The 18,753-nt window shown below is 38.4% G+C and overlaps 1 protein-coding gene across 2 annotated transcripts; it reads left to right on the plus strand.

The window, feature by feature from the left end:
- Positions 1-73: 73 nt before the first annotated feature.
- LIAS (lipoic acid synthetase) lies at positions 74-18,385 on the plus strand. 2 transcript variants are annotated; one of them, XM_030563146.1, is made up of 11 exons: positions 74-241; positions 3,449-3,621; positions 5,424-5,517; positions 6,453-6,533; positions 6,766-6,922; positions 7,737-7,794; positions 10,018-10,146; positions 12,256-12,401; positions 16,552-16,622; positions 17,026-17,137; positions 17,939-18,385. In XM_030563146.1, the coding sequence occupies exons 1-11, from the start codon at positions 158-160 to the stop codon at positions 17,989-17,991; spliced, it is 1,158 nt and encodes a 385-aa protein (XP_030419006.1). In that variant the 5' UTR covers positions 74-157; the 3' UTR covers positions 17,992-18,385. The 2 variants fall into 2 exon arrangements, with proteins under 2 accessions (XP_030419006.1, XP_030419007.1); XM_030563147.1 differs by lacking the exon at positions 74-241 and adding an exon at positions 1,207-1,340.
- The last annotated feature ends 368 nt before the right edge of the window (positions 18,386-18,753 follow it).

Below are 18,753 nucleotides of genomic sequence, written 5' to 3' on the forward strand. Positions count from 1 at the left end.
TCGGCCACCCGGCTCTGAGGCGGGAGCAATCAACGGCTGAGCGCACTAAGGCCGGAGCAAGAGGGGAATGGGGCCAGGCAGCTCAGATGAGTACCGATCTGACCGATCGGGATTCGTCCTCCGGGCTCGGTGAGGGACAGAGCAGCCGGCGGTGGCCATGGCGCTGCTCCAGCGCGGCCGCTGCTGTGGAGCCGCCGCCACGACGAGCCTGAGGCGGCTGGTGCTGGGGCCCCAGAGGCGGGTGAGTGAACGAGAGGGGCGGCCTGTCCCGGTCCCGCTCGCCAGGCGGCTCCTGCCCACCGGCTGGGCTGGGGTCTTCCCCCTGCGCTGGGTCGCTGGGCCCCTCCGGGTGAGCTGCCCCCGCCGCGGCCCGGCTCTGTGTGTCACCGGGTCCGGGGCTCGACCCTCGGCGGCCAGTGCTCGGCTCTGCCCTGCGGCCCCGGACAGACGGAGCCGGGCAGTCCCCGGCCGCCTCCTGCCTCGGGGTGCAGCACACGCAGCCCCAGGGCGTCTTGGCCTGTTGGCTGCAGCAGCCCCTGGCCAGTAACCCGCGTCTCAGTTGTTGTCCGGGGCCACTCCCTGCTTGCAGGCTTCGCTCCCCCGTTGGGTGGCTGTTTCCCTGAGTGTGCGTGTTCTGCGTTTTTCCAGGCTGAATCTCATTTCTGTTTTAGCTGTGATTTTAGTCCGAATAGATCGGTCCACTAAAAGATATTACCTTACTCACCTTGTCTCTCTAGTACCCTGGGACCCACTGGCTACTACACTACTCCATAGATCCCTTTGTGTTTCTTCTGTGTCCTCCCTGATGTTTGTGAGATCTCCCAGTTTAGTGCCCTCTGTACAGGGCTCAAGTTGTGGGGAGGAAGGGCTGGTGGTAGTGGCAGGACTCTCCCAAGCTGTACCCACAGCTGAACTCTGGTCACTTGAGATGACAGAATGAGACGCTTCTCACAACAAGTGTTCAAAATATGATTGTTGCAGGCTCTTTTGAGTCCCTTGAGCCCGGCTCTTCTGCAGGAGTTCCAACACACTGTATGCATAATAAGCTTGTGCCTCTGGCCCAGGATCGCAGAGTTATATAATGATGTCTGAATCTAAGCATTCATTAGAATTACATTTCTAGCTTACATGGTTGCAAAAGAAAGCTCAAAAATATGATCTGAGTGTAACTGATGGAGTTATGTTTGCTTGTGTCTTCAGTCAGTCCTCCAGCAGAAGAAGAAGCAGCAGCTACTAGAGCCATGAAGGAAACCCTATGACCATCAACACAGCAGAGATGGCCCCAGCTGCTTTGGGACAGGAAGAATTGAGGGACTAGCTCTATAGTATTGGCCCTCTTGGTGAGGCTGGGGCTTAGCATGCAATTAAACGTTAGGTCAGCATAGCTGTGTCAGTCAGGAGTGTTAGAAAATCACAGCTCTAACTAACTCCATTGAAGATGCAGCTATGTAAATGGAAAAGTGCTTCTATTGATTTAACCAACTTCATTTAGGTTGGTGGTGTTCCTACACCAATGGAAGAAACCCTTCTACCAGTGTAGGCTGCATCTGCATTACAGGGTTATGTCCTCATATCTATGCCATCATTGCTATACTAGTATAGTCTCTGTAGTATAAACAGCTTAGATCCCTAAGATCTGTTCTTTCTATTGAGCCTTTTGGCTCTACAAGACAGATTGGGAGGGGAAAATGATGGTACCTCCCAAATGCTGTTCATTTGTGTCTCCAAAATGAGGTACCACTCACAATAGATTGTATTGATCTGTCATTCACCTTTGCTTTTCTTATATGTTTTGATAACAGTGAAGGTTCACAATGTCGATATTTACATTATCATCATTGAACAAATGGGCTGCTCATCATTGGGCATTAGGATTAATGGGGCAGTTCAGACCACTCTGAACTATTGTTTTATGTTTCCGGCAGACTCAGGCAGATATTGTTCCATTGGTTTACATCACTCATTTTATGTTTGCAGGGTTTTCTCCAGAACCATAAAAGCTACCAATTTTTTAAATGGAAATTAAGATTCTGGATGACAAGAGGGCAAACTCAAAAAAAAAAAAAAAGAAAATCCCAAACCACTGGGTTTCTGACTTAGCACAGTTTGAGCCCTGTTCATTGATGCTATTTATCTCCTCTTCCAGATGCTATTAAATAACACTGGATCCTAGCAACAAACCCTGTAGTTTCTCACTAGACTAGACATTTCCCCCACTACTTGATCATGCTCATTTTCACCTTTTGTTTGCAGTCCTTCAGTTAGTTTTTAATCAATATGACAATATTTATACCCAAACCCATATTAATTAGCGTTGAGGTAAGATCTTGTGGTACTTTGCATTCCTTCCGGTCTATCTTGCATGCATGGAAGCCGAAAGGATTATTATTCCAACAAGGCCACTGTGGCACAGATCAAACAATCTGCCCTATACAGTGGGTCACCAGAAGAATTTGAGAGTTTTTAAGACTTTTATGGCGAGGTGGCTGAGACATTCCAACTGCATCACCTAGAGGCTTGCTTGGCTACATGTTAAGAATCTCCCATTCCCCCTTAGCTGTCAGAACTCACTGAACAATGGCAGTTTCCAATTTTTAGGCCTAAAAAGGAGATTTTTTCTCTTTGAACTCTAAGGCCACCAACTTAAAAAAACTACGTGCTTTCCCATGTCACTACTGACTTTGATGTGCAGGTTACTATGGGTGCTTTCTTTGGAAGATGTATCTTTTATATGGTAATTTATTATGCTCTTGTTTTAAATCACTCTGCTTTTTCTATACTGGTTACTGCTGGTATATTTGAATGCTTCTAAATTTTAGTTACTCCATTTCTAAGAATGTGCCAGCGCCATCCTGCCCTGTTGCTATAGTGGTGTTGGAGTTCTCTCCTATTTGCAAGTGTTTGAAGATTATACTTGCATGTGTTGTACACTTTTTGCTCTAGTATGTGCTTAACCAAGCCATACAATAATTTAAGCTTATTGCTTTGTTCACATTTAAGTGTCCAGCTTCTTCCCTTGTTTTGATTTTCACTTTTTGAAACTTACAGGCTTTGCTGCCTCTGTCCCCTTTCTAGCTACTGTGATCAGAAAATGTTATTTTCCAATCTCCATCTGCTGATTGCCTATGTCTATATTTGCATATTATTCTACTTGAAAACAAGAGCCAAAATTCTGCCATTGGATGTGTGTTCATAGCTCCCATTGAAATCAATGAGAGCTGAGCACAAACTTCCAAGGATGGAACTTGGCTTTAAATTAACAGGTAAAAAATAAACCTTTCACAGTCATTCTATACAACTTTTATAAGGCCTGTAAATTGTTAACTTTTTGGCTTCTGTATGAAGCTAATACAAGCCCTATCAGCTCTCAGAGATGCATACCATCAGTTATCCAATACATATTAGCACATTTATGATTAAAAGGGTAATACAGTTCTGCTCTGTTTAGGTGTGTGAAAGCCATGTGTCTAGCCAGTACAGAGCATCAAGTTCTTTGCCAGATGAAAAGAAGGAGTTTCTGCAAAATGGACCTGATTTGCAAGATTTTGTATCTGGGGATTTTTCTGACAAGAGCATGTGGGCTGAGTATAAAGGCAATTTAAAACGCCAGAAGGGAGAAAGGTAACTGTAGCTTTAAGTAATTGCACTCTACTCTGATGTAGTATCATGCTTTGTTTAGTACTTGATATCTCTTGTATTCTACTGTACAGAAATACCTGCGTATATCATTATTTTTGTCAAGTTGTGTGGTACTGGAATGGCTACTTCACACTCCATTTTGGAAGGAATGGTCCTTTGAAGAGGGGAAAGCATTAGTTTCCCATATGAACTCTTTAAGCACAACATGTGGAAATACGATAGCTAATAGTAATTTCAACACAGTTGAGAAGATTAACTGTTATGAATACAAGTAAAAAATTTGAATACCTAAAACACCATTGGCAATTTATTTTTATTTTCAGTGTTTTGGGCCTAAAAAATAGTGAATGGTTCCACTTGCATAGCTTTATTTTAATTATAGCTAGGAAAAGAGTCACTTATTTGATTCATAAAATGTTACTGGAGATTCACAGAACTAAATAAATCACTTATGATTTTGGTGAGTTCGATTTTTTTTTTTAACCTAGCCCTGAATGTATTCATGCTACAGACAGGTTGCACCACAATTGTTTGTGGTTTATTAACAAGTAATGAGCCTGTAAATTGGTAGTGCCCAGCACCACTCTGTAAAGGCAGTGGTAATATCTGAAAGTTTCATCCAAAAGTAATGTAATATGCCCTTGTATATGTTTTGCCCTACTTTAATATAGTAACTGTAGAACTTGTGTTGGAACTTGTCCAGCATTAGTTGCTAATTGCTTTAGTACACTAAATAATAAATGACAATAACAGGTATCCATCTTTTATATAACCCCTTTTATTATTATGACAATCGGTGTTAATCTATAAAATTTGGTTCTAATCTGAAAAAGTGACTGTAAAGATGACATTTTGGAGCTTTATGTTTAGTGTCTCAATGATTTCCAGACCAATTCTGCCCAGTTTACAATTTAAGATGATGATTTTTTTTTTCTAACTTCCAGCTACACAATATGAGTTTGAAATCTTAAAAACAAGCTGGATTTCTTTCTGGCTGATGCATTTCCAACAATAAAGAGTCTGCAATCAAACCTTGGCCCCTAATCCTGTAAAGAAAATTATGTTGCAAAGTTTGCTGTCATTTACACCCATGAAACTCCATGAAGGCCAGGGAAGTTCCACCAGTGTAACAAAGGGCAGAATATGTCCCATTCTATGGCACTGACCAAAAGTTTTTAGCTATCCGTACTGTACTGGTTGTGTACTTTGAAAAATGCACTTTAAACAGTATTCTAGATGAACAGTAGTAGCTATGATACCTCTGGTGAAATAGCCACCAGTATATCTTGAAGGCATTGGAGTGCTTGTGCCATGAACAGTAACAAATTATAAATATATATCATTGGAACAATATGCCCAATTTGTGTTTTTGATAGATTGTTGGGGTTTTTTGTTTTTGTATGTAGATAGATTCATGAAGACTAAATTCAAAAGGTGTTAAAAAACAAAATGAGCCACCCCTTCAGAATTTGTTAGGAGTTTGTAGTAGCTGTGTAATTATATTGCCAATGTCTGAATTACCATATATAGCATGGCAGTAAGGTTAGTGATCTTAAACCCTATAATTATGGATACTTCCATCTTAGCTTGGTGGCAGGCTAATGAGGATGGAAATGAGATGTATGGTACTGTTTTGAAATATATTAATGCTCATTTGTTAATCATGACCAGCTTCAAGGAATCTTTCATACCCAGAGGCTGTAACAGAGTAAAGTAGATCTATGAAATTAAGTGATTACATGTAAGTAATTTATTAATCCTTATATTTGCTTGATATTATTCAGGCTGCGACTTCCTCCATGGCTAAAAACTGAGATTCCCGTAGGAAAGAACTATAATAAACTGAAGAGTACACTGCGAAGTTTAAATCTTCATACTGTAAGTCTAATGCCTGACATGTTTTCTTCTAGGAAAAAAGCAATGTTTTCATGATGTGAAATTCACCTCTTTGCTCAAGAGCAGCAGAGAGCTTATACATCATTTATGCCTTTGTGGCTTAAGTGGGAACATATGATGCATAGGCCTGTCCTCTGCTTTTGCACAGGGGTGAATTTCACCATGGAGAGCAAGGAAAGAAACAAACAGTAGAAAATTTGACATTTTCCCTGCAATGATCTTAAATATGTTGTTGTTTCTCAAGTCCTCTAAGAAGTCAAAAGATTATCAGTGTGTCTAATTTAAGTGGAAACACTTGTATAATTTTTGGGACTGTATATTAATAAATTCACATGAAAAGAAATTCAAGAAATGTTTGTGTTCTCTATTAAATATGCCTCCCCACTGATGGAAAGAGACCGAAGATGTAAGACAAGTGTAACATTCTTTTCTTCAGGAAAAGATTGTTCTGTAATGTATCACACAGATCTTGTGAATTTTTTATGAACTTTTTTATTACATCTAAAATGTGCATAATTAATGCAGTTTAGAAGGTGCAATTCTGACAGTTATAAAATAAATATATGGAGATATACCTATCTCATAGAACTGGAAGGGACCTTGCAGGGTCATTGAGTCCAGTCCCCTGCCTCCACAAGCAGGACCAAGTACCGTCCCTGACGCTTATTTTGATGAGCAGTTTTCAGGAAGATGTGTAGTTCAGAGAATGAATGGTGTTGGGGTTAAGACACAAGATTGGGTGTCACGTGACATATGTTCTCTTCCCAGCTCGTCCACTGACTGGGGCAACTCACTTAACCTATCTGTGATTTAATTTCCTCCTCAGAATTTCACTACCTGTTTCAGAAGACAAATTCCTTTGGAGGAAGGTGCTATAGAAATGCAATTTATTATTATTAATATAATTTTCATTATAGGTGTGTGAGGAAGCACGATGTCCCAACATTGGAGAGTGCTGGGGAGGGGGTGAGTATGCTACTGCCACAGCAACTATCATGGTAAGTCAATTACCACTTCTTACAATAGGAAATGTATTCTGTTGTTAGCAAATTTGGATATACAAAAATCTCCAGCACAGTGGCCCATGTATATTATGCTAATGTGCACAACAAATCTCTCTCTTCTACGGTTATTAATAATTGATTCTTTGAAGTAGCATATTCAGTAGTTTCTGAACTGGACAATACAAAGTTTAAAATATAAAGTTAACATAATCTTTTCTTATTTCAGTTGATGGGTGACACATGTACAAGAGGTTGCAGATTTTGTTCAGTAAAGACAGCAAAAAATCCACCTCCATTGGATCTTAATGAACCCTACAATACAGCAAAAGCTATAGCTGAATGGGGATTGGATTATGTTGTATTGACATCTGTAGACAGAGATGGTTAGTATGTTGTCAGTAGTGTCTTCCAGTGTAAGCTCTCATGTACACTATGCAGAAGTTTTAGAGTCCTCAGTCAGTTTGGGTTATTAGAGGTATATGATTTAAACTTTTATGTAATTGATGAAAGGAATGAATGACAGAAACTTTTCAGAGATTGCAAAATGCTCTTCCTGACTAATCCTTACTCCCCTACTTCTGATGCAGGCAAAATATACATAGAAGATATACAATTATGTAATTGGTTAAACGTTGGTTCCTTATGGAACTGATTCAGTCTATTTGAGTAGAACCTAATTTTAAAAAAATATTGCTACCTTTCCATTAAGGTTGTAATGATTCTTTTGTGCTGTTGCTATCTTGGTGGAAAGACTGTATCAGAAAAAGAGGGTTTTGTATTCCATTGAAAGACCAATAGTTTCTAACAGTGGCTTTCAATAAAAGAGCAGGAACAATTTCGTTTTGCGTATATTTTTCTTTTTTTTAAACTACTCTGTGAGAGAAAAAAAGAAATTAAACCATACAGATCTGTACTAAGGTTAAAGAGCTAAGGTAAACTCATATATAATCAAGGAAATTTAGAATGAAGGTTCTGACTCTGTTCTAACTAACCAAACTTAGCCTGGGTATTGTAAGGGTATGGTAGCATACCTATTGTACAATTTAGGCATAAGTAGTAAGTTAAGGGTGGAATTTCAGCTTTAATTTAGAATCGCTTTACCTTTTTTTGGGTAGATTAGACTCATCAAAGCCACACAGAATTACACATAAGTATTGTTTTTAATGTAAAAATACCAAATTATTGCATTGTTTCTAGATATTCTAGATGGCGGAGCAGAACACTTTGCAAAAACTGTATCACACTTGAAGGAAAGGTATATTATTAATTTATTACTATTCATTATTATTCAGCATTTATGTTGTGGTAGTGCCTAGAAGCCAAAAGCAGACTGGGCTCTATGGTGCTATTTGCTGTACAAACATGTAATAAATGGCATTCCTTATCCAGAAAGCTCACATGTCCATTCCTGGATTTTTCATCCTCGCTTGTGTAACACTGTTAGATTAAATAGATAGGCAGGAATGTTCTCCTGCTGAATTTCAGTTTATCTGAGATTCCTTTTAAAAATTAAGCACTAAACTGTTTCTTTGGACCACACATTTAGAGCAGTGGGAAACATCTATCCATTTTTTTGTGGATGTTTATATTTTAATGATAGGGTTCTAGCACAGTAATAATGGGTTTGGGAAAAGATAAAAACCTTTGTAACTGGGTTCCAAAGATAATCTGATTTATTTTTCAGCTCTGACCTCTAAACTTTGCCATTTTTCCAAAGAGGTGCTCTCTGTGACCCTGATTCCACCTTTATAATTTCCCATTTATACCTTCTACTTTCCACTTTATGCATTGTGCCAGGATGTCATTTTGGTAGCATGTTTGCATCTTTGTTAGAAGGTTGTAAATTTAATTCCTGCAGCCTGACTTGGGCATTTGCTTAATACTTACCCTGTAATGAGGACTAGAGTGACTCACTTCAAAGTCTATCACTGGTACTTCCTTGATTACCTGAAAGTGTTTCTGTATAGCAGTGGTTCTGCACCTATTTACCACTATGGGCCATGTATGCAGCTCTCTGTTTTGTGGGCTGAATCCACACAATATATATACTACCTGTATGGCCCTGAGGATGTCACATGGGCCTCAGCTGTGTGCTGACTGGGCTGCAGATTGAGAACCACTGCTGAATAGTGATGCAAAGTACTTCTCCATCCAGCTTGGGGTAGCCAAATTCCAGCTGTTGGGGGACTGGATTAGATTCCCAAATACCAATGCAAAGTATTTACAGTCCATTACGCCAGATGTCCCCTCTGTCATTCAGAAGCTCAGATGGTTCAAATCCTATTAAAAATCTTGCTAAGTGTAGTATGGAGCAAAGATGAAGAAAATGAAATTCACATGTAACCTGCACTTAATTTGAGCAAGTCTGGTGAATCAGTAGACCATAGAAATGGTTCTGATGTTATGTTCAACTTATGCAACATTCATATTATTTTGTGCACTAGTCAAAGCAAGAGTTGCACCTATACAGTAACTCCTTACTTAACATTGCAGTTATGTTCCTGAAAAATGCAACTTTAAGTGAAACAATGTTAAACAAAACCAATTTCCAATAAGATTTAATATAAATGCGAGGGGTTAGGTTCCAAGGAAATTTTGGGGGCAGACAAAAGGCATTATATACTGTACAGTACTGTGATTAAGAAGTGCCCCGACTTACCTCACACAGGCCCAGCCCGCTGCAGGCAAGGATGTTAGGAAGCACCTTCATAGCAGCAGCAACTTTCCCAGAGAAGAACAGGCACTGATTTTTCAGGGGATGTTCCAGGCCCGCCTCTTCCCGTCCCCGCTCCGCTCCAGGCCCGCCTCTTCCCATCCCCGTTCCACCTTCTCTCTGTAGCACTCCACATCCCTGTTCCTTCCCTCCCAGCCCCAGAAAGTCCTAGACGCACTTAGAACTTTCTGGGAGGGAGGGGGAGGAGCGGAGATGCAGTGCTTCCCTGCTCTCCCCTTCCCTCCCAGCACTTTGTGCTTAGGACTTTCTGGGAGGGAGGGGGAGAAGCGGCTGCCAAATAGGGGGGAAGCACTGGGAGAGAGGGGGAGCAGGTGGAGAAGAGGAACTTGTGCAATGATCCCTTGTAAAGTCTCTGTTCTTCCCCAAAAACTTACAAGCAATGGACAGAACGGGCAGCCAAACGACGTTACAAGGGAGCATGTTCCCTAATTGAGCAGCGATGTAACTTTGAAACAAGGTTAAGCGGGAGGCTGTTAAGTGAGGAGTTACTGTACTATGTTTTGAGTAAAAACTAACTCTCAAGTATTTTCAGAGCATCACTGTTTTAGATGTTTACCTAACTTAACTTTACTTAGTAGATTTAAATATCAACATCGTAGATTTAGAGTTGTTTTAAAAAATATTGAATTTTGATTTCTTTTAAAATATTTTGATATTTTAGTATCATGTTATTGAAATAGTTTATTTGAGCATCAATAATAGAAATATCACGAGCATGTTTATTTTTCAATCTTTGTTTTTCAGAAATTCAGAAATTCTAGTAGAATGTTTAACCCCTGATTTTCGAGGGGACCTTAAAGCAGTGGAGAAGGTTGCCTTGTCAGGACTAGACGTGTATGCCCATAATGTGGAAACTGTTCCAGAGTTACAGAGGTGATTAAAGGTGATCTATGTGTATAAACAGATAGTAGGATGTATATAGTTAGAGGATATTCTGTAATGTTCTTATGAAAGCAATATTTAGATCAACCAACATTAAACCTTAGGTATAAGTTCCTTTAACTCAACTCATCATTACTACATACATCACTTACACTTATAAACAGTAAAAATCCTCCATACCTTATAATCAAATAGCGTCTAAAGTTAAAAATTAAAAAGTAGACAATACAGTTCTATCTACCATAAATTTTGAAGTAAATTTTTCAATTAGAAGCTTGTCTTATAAAAGAAACAGGAAAGGAAAAATACTGATTTTAACAGACATCACGCTAGATTTATTTCATAAGAATGATAGTATACAAGAAAGATGCATGTGATTACAATAAAACAAAATTAGTTTTTTTTCGTTTTCATATGCTCATTGGACCTCTTTTTGGAAGGAAAGCAAATTTACTGGGTAAGCCAGTCCCTGTATGTTTTTTTTAGCATGTATTCAAACCTAACTGGCTGCATAATAGCAGCACCTGAAGCACCCACGGAGTCAGCACCTATTACTATGGAATTATGTTTTCAAAATGAGGATGTATTTATCACACTTTGGCAAATAGCCCACAGCATTTCTCCATCATCATTATGTCTCAGTGCCACCAGTGGTAGCCAGGTCCTGTTGTCTTCATAGAAAAGTTATATTACACCTCTCAGTGAAACTTCCAGAACCCTCTGCTCTCTTCCCTCAATAGCCATGTGTGTTGTACATGATTCTGACCAGCAGAGGGCTATCTATCTTGTAAAGTAGCAGATTAAAAGCTTTATAGACCTTAAAAAGTGGAGCCAGCCAACTCATTTTCTTTGAGTGACCAATGTTTTTCTACCACACAGGAGGGTCTCCAAGTATGACTCCATACCCCCAGCCATTAGCCTTTTTTCCTAATAACTTGGAAATTCAGAGTGATGATATAACACTCTGAAGTCTCCAGCTAAACTGTCTAAATTCAGCTTAAATATGGGTAGGCCATATCCACACTGCTGGTCAAACTGTGTAAACTGAATTAGCCCAAACCAGTTTTAATGTATGTTTAAACTTCCTAGTTTTAAAGTACACTAAAACTTCCCAGTATAGACTGTTCTTAAGTGGCTCCAACTAAATTTTCATATAGACTTCAAATACAGCTCTGTCAGGGCTGTTCCCTAACATAAGCAAAAGAGTTAAATCTTTACTATTGTTGATTTCTTTGCATTATGGTAGAGCTTGTTGGCCCTACAAAATCAGGACCTCAATACTAGAACCTGTACAAACACTTGATAAAAGACCATCCTCGCCCTAAAGACCTTACAATCTAAATATACAGTGGGGTTCTTCACAGAACAGCTTGCAGGATTGGGGCCTAAGTAGATACTTATATATGTCCTACCACTGTAGTATCTTCAGTGCCTTTTTTTACTCCTTGGGCCAGATTCCCTCGTGTACCAAGATATACTCAGCACAGGAAAGAGTGAGTGCAGGGAGGGCCACTGTCAGAGACCCAGTACCAGCTCCCTGATTCTCAGGCCGTTCCAGCCCTAGGGACCATATGCCCCCTCAGAATTTTCATAGGACAGTGGAGCTCTCCTCTGCCCACTCCTTGGCCCTCTGTGCCCTATTATGCCTCTTCCCTTTCCGGATACTTTCCCTACAGTGAAAATGGGGGCAGGGTAAGGTGGGGAATGGCATTAATAATAGCTCTGTCAACTTTACTCCAGTTCTATTAGGCATATTCTCAACTGGTCAGCTGTGAACCAATTATATTCCCGTTGCACTGCTGGGGGTTGGAACGGGAGTTGACAATCTGGCCCCTAGTGGTTAGCTGAAGACAATTTTCTGCAAAGCTGGGCTCACAGAGCAGCAGCACTTTGGTTGCATCAATCACAAGAGAAAGTAATGGAAACTCTTTTTAGGTGAAAGCTTTGTTTTTGCAGGAATTGACAAATATTTCAGAAAGTTGCTAAAATCTCAGTCCCCCTCATTGTTTTGCACCTGTGATTTTTCCAATGTCCCTTATCTCATGCATCTCTGTGTTGTTTTTTTTCCCTATGGTCCAAACAATATGAATATTTTTAAAGGAAAGTACGTGATCCTCGGGCCAATTTTAAGCAATCCTTACAAGTTTTGAAGCATGCTAAGAAGGTCCAACCTGATGTAATTTCTAAAACCTCCATTATGCTGGGATTAGGCGAGACAGAAGAACAAGTATATTCAACAATGAAATGTAAGTTGCATAACTTAAGTATATGTATAAGCTTTACCATGTTGGAACATAGTTGAAGCTTGACCATTGCAATATAACTAAAATGGATGCACATGCATATAAGTTGGTCTGTTGAAAAAATTGTTTTCTAACTTTTTCATGCAATAAGGTTTTGTTCAGTTTAAAAACTGAAACTCTGCCACAACTGTTGTTTATACCGCTTTCAAATCGACAGGAATAATTTCACTATCAGAGTGCTGCAAGGGCCTGATCTAGCTGCCATTGAAAACCATAGGCATCTTTCCATTGACTTCAGTGGGAGCTGGATCAGTCTTCATGTCATTTAATGTTCATAATCATTTCAGGATCTCAGATATGTACATGGAATGTTTTATTTATTTCATTGTACCTTTTTTATTTCATAACTAATATAAATGATTTTTTCTTGTTTGCAGAATAATTCTTTTTTGATTTTGATGCACAGATTATTTTAATTGTTCCTCTTCCCTGAGCTGCAGTACCTTCTTATAAGAACTTTTGCACTTACCTCTAATTTTTGAGAAAAATAAAGGTTAATATAATGTAAGTAGAACCTTGTATAGGATGAAATTCATGAATTCATATAATTTCCCCCATCTCCACCCCAGGGGCAGGCTGCAGGCTTGTCCATCTACAACTGCGCTTTGGCATTTCCAGGCAGCATCAAAGTTAAGATTCAGTGTCTCCTGCCTCTAAAACACGTTTGTGTCAGCATATTTGGAGCCAGGATCTAGCCCACCTCCCTTGTGTGCAAACCACCCCCATATGCCCATCCGGTTGCTCTGATCTTGCTCTTCTTCCCTCTCAGTGGCAGGAGTTATATGACATGTGAATTTAAGAGGGCTATCGATTAATCATAGTTAACTCACACAGTTAACTTAAAAAAATTAATCGTGATTAATAAAATTAATCATGATTAATTCCAATTTTAATCACACTGTTAAACAATGGAATACCAATTGAAATTTATTAAATATTTTGGATGTTTTTGTGCCTTTTCATAAATATTGATTTGAATTACAACACAGATTACAAAGTATATTATTTTTGATTGCAAATATTTGCACTGTAAAAATGATAAACAGAAGAAATTATATTTTTCAGTTCACCTCATACAAGTACTGTAGTGCAATATCTGTCGTGAAAGTGCAATTTACAAATGTCGATTTTTTTTTTTTTTTGTTACGTGACTGAACTCAAAAACAAAACACTGTAAAACTTTAGAGCCTATAAGTCCACTCAGTCCTACTTCTTGTTCAGCCAGTTGCAAAGACAAACAAGTTTGTTTACATTTACAGGAGATAATACTGCCCCCTTTATTTACAATGTCACCAGAAAGTGAGAACGGGTATTTGCATGGGACTTTTGTAGCTGGCATTGCAAGGTATTTACATGTCAGATATGCTAAACATTCATATGCCCCTGCATGCTTCAGCAACCATTCAAGAGGACATGCTTCCATGCTGATGATGCTTATTAAAAAAATAATATGTTAATTAAATTTGTGACTGAACTCCTTGAGGGAGAATTGTATGTCCCCTGCTCTATTTTACCCACATTCTGCCATATATTTCATGTTATAGCAGTCTTGGATGATGATCCAGCACATATTCATTTTAAGAACACTTTCACTGTAGATTTGACAAAACACAAAGAAGGTACCAATGTGAAATTTCTAAAGATAGCTACAGCACTCGAACCAAGGCTTAAAATCTAAAGTGCCTTCCAAAATTTGAGAGGAACAAGGTGTGAAGCATGTTTTCAGAAGTCTTAAAAGAGCAACACTCAGATGCAGAAACTACAGAACCCGAACCACCATATAGAAAATAAACCTTCTGCTGATGGCATCTGACTCAGATGATGAAAATGAACATGCCTCGGTCTGCACTGCTTTGGATTATTATCGAGCAGAACCCATCATCAGCATGGACACATGTCCTATGGAATGGTGGTTGAAGCATGAAGGGACATATGAATCTTTAGTGCATCTGGCATGTCAATATCTTGCAACACCGGCTAAAACAGTGCCATGAGAACACCTGTTCTCACTTTCAAGTGACATTGTAAACAAGAAACAGAGACATTATCTCCTGCAAATGTAAACAATCTTTTTTGTTTGAGCAATTGGCTGACCAAGAAGTAGGACCAAGTGGACTTTCAGGCTCTAAAATTTTACGTTGTTTTATTTTTGAATGCAGGATTTTTTTTGTACATAATTCTACATTTTTTAGTTCAATTTTCATGATATAGAGATTGCACTACAGTACTTCTTTTTTTTTTACAGTGCAAATACTTGTAATAAAAAATAAATGTAAAGTGAGCACTGTACAATTTGTATTGTGTTGTAAATGAAATCAATATATTTGAAAATGTAGAAAACATCCCAAAATATTTTTTAAAATGGTATTCTATTCTTGCTTAACTGTGCGAGTAATTGCATGATTAATTTTTTAACCACATGATTAATTGCAATTAATTTTTTAATTGAGTGATTAATCACAGTTAATTATTTTAATCTCTCGACAGCCCTAGAATGTACCAGTAGTGAAATAGTTTCTTCACAGAACCATTTTATTCTAAGCAGATGTTCATGCCAACTGTAATTACAATGTTGAAACAATTGAAACAATTCAGGCTTTTCATTCTACTTCACTATGGGGCAAATCCAGCCCCCAGCTCTAATAGCTAGGATAGACATTGAGAAGGGGAGGGGAGGAGGAGCTATACAGAACCTGATTCCTCAACCCTCCCATGGATGAGAAGACTACACTAGTTGCACTGAATAGCATCTTTCAGCAGCTGGGTAGGAGTAGGCTGACAAGAGTTTCACTGAATCCAAGTTTGGTATAAATTAGTTCCACTCTGTATTGATATCTTAGCAGAGAAGGCGTATCTGCTTCCTGAGGCATCAAAACTAGCATATCCCACCAAGGAAGTAGAGCTGGTGGAAGATATTGGCAATTTCCCCTTTGGTTTATTCTTTCTTCATTAGAATTGTATGCATAATTTCAGCATCAGTCCTCTTGTAACTGTGGAGTAAGATGAAGTATTTTCTTTTTATGTGTAGTTGGTGTTGCAGACTGTGTCAAATTAAGAGTCTGACCTAGATATACTAATAATCATCATCATTTTTACCCAAAAGGAAGTAAATAATGAATGCCGCTAGAAAATGAAAGCTCAAAAATTGAGAAATATGGACATTAAATATAAACTGCAGAATGCTAGAAAAGGAATTCTCATCCCTGCATTCAATTGTGGGGTATTATTAATGATGAAAAGTGTGTGATAGGTACTTTACAAATAAATAAAAAGATACAATTCAGGCTTCAAAAGCTGACAGTCTAAACAGGTAATATGTAGACAAGTGATAGGGTATTGGATACAACCAGAAGCAAATGTTTGCTGGTGATACTTAGCACAGGTCAATCACTTAAAAAAAAAATTCACTATTTTAATACTTCTGAGGAGAAGAATCAGGTTTCTAGACCTCATGCAAGAAGTGAGTTTTTAGGAAGGCATCTAGGCATGAGATACTGGAGGCACGATGGATCAAGCTAGGGAGGAGTAAAATCAATCGCTTTAAAAACAAAAAAAACTTAAATACTATACAAAAAATTTTAAAAATCAAATAAAAAGCTGCATCTTCACAGTTCAGTGTGGGCAGAAACTCCCTAGTGGAAACTCTGGGGATGGCAAGAGATTATCAGATTTGTTGTAAATTGTACTTCAACAAAATGCCAAAATTAGCCTAGTGTAATGAAGTATCAGGAAAAATGTCAGATCCCGCAGAGAGACAGACACACCAGCCACATTTACTCTTAAGGAGATAGTAAAACAGTGAAAGGTGAAAGGACTTACTAAAACTGCTTGAAATCAGTTTTTAATATATTTATTTTTATTTACTAAGTATCTTGTTGTTCTAAAGTATTTATACCTAAATTCTGCAATTTCTCTTTAGTGCTTCAGTCATGCCCTCTGATGCTATGTATTGGAGGGTAGAATTTAATCCCTTATTTAATGAGTTAAGGAGTGACTTGCACTCAGAACTGCATTTTAGGTAAGATGATTTTTAATCAGTGATGATACATCATGATTCTGTCACCTGCTAAGAAGGCACTTTTCTTTTTTATAGTATTACGTGAAGCAGATGTGGACTGTTTGACCTTAGGACAATACATGCAACCAACAAAACGTCATTTAAAGGTATAAATGTGTTGAATTTACTGGAAGCAGACTATGACCTGTTCCTGATACCATGTACCCCTTCCCTTGTCAGAATGATATCTCGTGCCATCTACACACCTTCTCACTATATGCCAGCTATGGATTTTTGAAGAGGACTCCCCTCAGATTGGGTAGCCATTCTTGCTCCTCCCCACCTGCCTTTTCTCAACAGTTAATCTGCTCATCAGTGTGGGGCTGTTATGGGCTCCATGTTAGAAATTCCTGCCTGATGAATATTGTGAAATGTATAAATCCTAAAGTAATTAAGAGTTTCATCTTGCCACATCCTGGCTGAATATAGAGTTGGCATTCCAGTTTGTTAACTTTGTAATATATAATTAATGTTATTACAATCTGAGCAGAATTATTTTTTTCCGTCCAGGTTGAGGAATATGTTACTCCTGACAAGTTTAAATACTGGGAAAAAGTGGGAAATGAGCTTGGATTTCATTACACAGCTAGTGGTCCTCTAGTGCGCTCCTCCTATAAAGCAGGTAGAGTACTGCACAATGTTAAATTATTATGTAAAGGTACAGATGTAAAGTATTTGATATCAAAAACTCACAATAATGGTTCTTTGTTTTTTTATACAGAAAATGTATTGTCTTTTATAGTTCCTCTAAATGGGTTGCTATTGAACAGTTACGATGCTGCTTATACTCACATTTTATAAAACTAATATTACTTAGCACTGCACTTACTGTTCCAGGTATGGATTTATTTAAAATGTTGTGTATAATTTGCAACTTTTGCCATTAGCTTCTGAGCAAAGTGGGCTTTAAAACTGCTCTCCCTCATCAGTTGTCTTTTGACAGGGCTTCAGAAATAAGCCATTTTAGTAACTGATTTTTCTTTTAGAAAGTTCAGTGTACTAAATTACAGTTGGTCCTACCTGAACTAACTTGTAGGACCATATTCTCTTGCTGTGCATGGGCAGCAGAAAATAATCAGTTGTGGTTCTATGCCAGCTCCAGAATAATATAGAAGACCTTTCAAGTACTTACACCTCACAGCACTGTGTAAAATAGGGAGAATTCCATTTTATTATTGGATATGCTGAGACACGGGAAGTTAAATAACTTTCACGCAACCAAGCACTAGCAGAGTTGGGGAAGACAACCCAGGAGTCCTGACTTCCAGCCTTATGCTGTGATTGTTAGAATCCCTGTTGGGTAGGTTTGGATTTTCTAGAACATTGGCCATAGTCTGACGACATGTATACTGTTTTATTTGTTCTGTTTAACCCCCAAAGCAACTAAAACTGATTTATAGGTATTAATTTTCATTTTAATTAGGTGAATTTTTCTTGAAGAATTTAGTAGAGAAAAGGAAGACCAAGGTCATCTGAAGGTGGAAGTGGACCCATTTTAAGTCACCTACTGCTTTAAAGAGTCATTTTTTCATAAGTTCAATTAATTCCAAAAATACAGTATCCCACATCATGGAATGATGAATGAAATTAATATTTCTAGAACACTGCTCCCTTGACAAAACAATTGACATTAATTCACCTAGTTCTTAGTTTCCATAAAATTACAGCTACATGATACTTTAGTGCTCAGTGAATCCTCAAAAGCCTTAGCTTTAGAATGTATCAAAACAGAGACTCTGATGTGCTGAGCAGGGGAATTAGGAGGAAAAATAAAGAAGAATGACACATACGTAAACAAAAATGGATGGATTGTGAAATCTGGTATAGTGTATTAAATGCTGAAATAAAGAAAAAAATGTTGCCCCCTGTTGCGGTGGAATTGTGACTTTTTTCTTCTTCTAGGAGTGCCACCTCTACAGTTATTGTTTGTTTATTTATTTATTTATTTACTGGGGACTAATACTTCTTCGTTTGAAATGTGTGGAATCTTGCTAAGATGTTGATATTTTTATATTAGCACTCCACATCCAGTCCTTTTCTCCTCGGCCCCACATTTTCACTTTCCACCAAGCCCATGAGAGAAGAGTGGACCTGTCTAAAAGGATACTCCTGAGGGAATTCTGTGCCAAAAAAATTAAACATTCTGCACACAGTATTTTAATTCTGTGAAATTCTGCAAATTTTATTCATCAATAAATAAATGTGGAGATTCCAGCATTGAAGTAGGGAGCACAGGCC

This window comes from Gopherus evgoodei, chromosome 5, assembly GCF_007399415.2.
Source record: "Gopherus evgoodei ecotype Sinaloan lineage chromosome 5, rGopEvg1_v1.p, whole genome shotgun sequence".
In the NCBI taxonomy this organism is placed as follows: domain Eukaryota; kingdom Metazoa; phylum Chordata; order Testudines; family Testudinidae; genus Gopherus; species Gopherus evgoodei.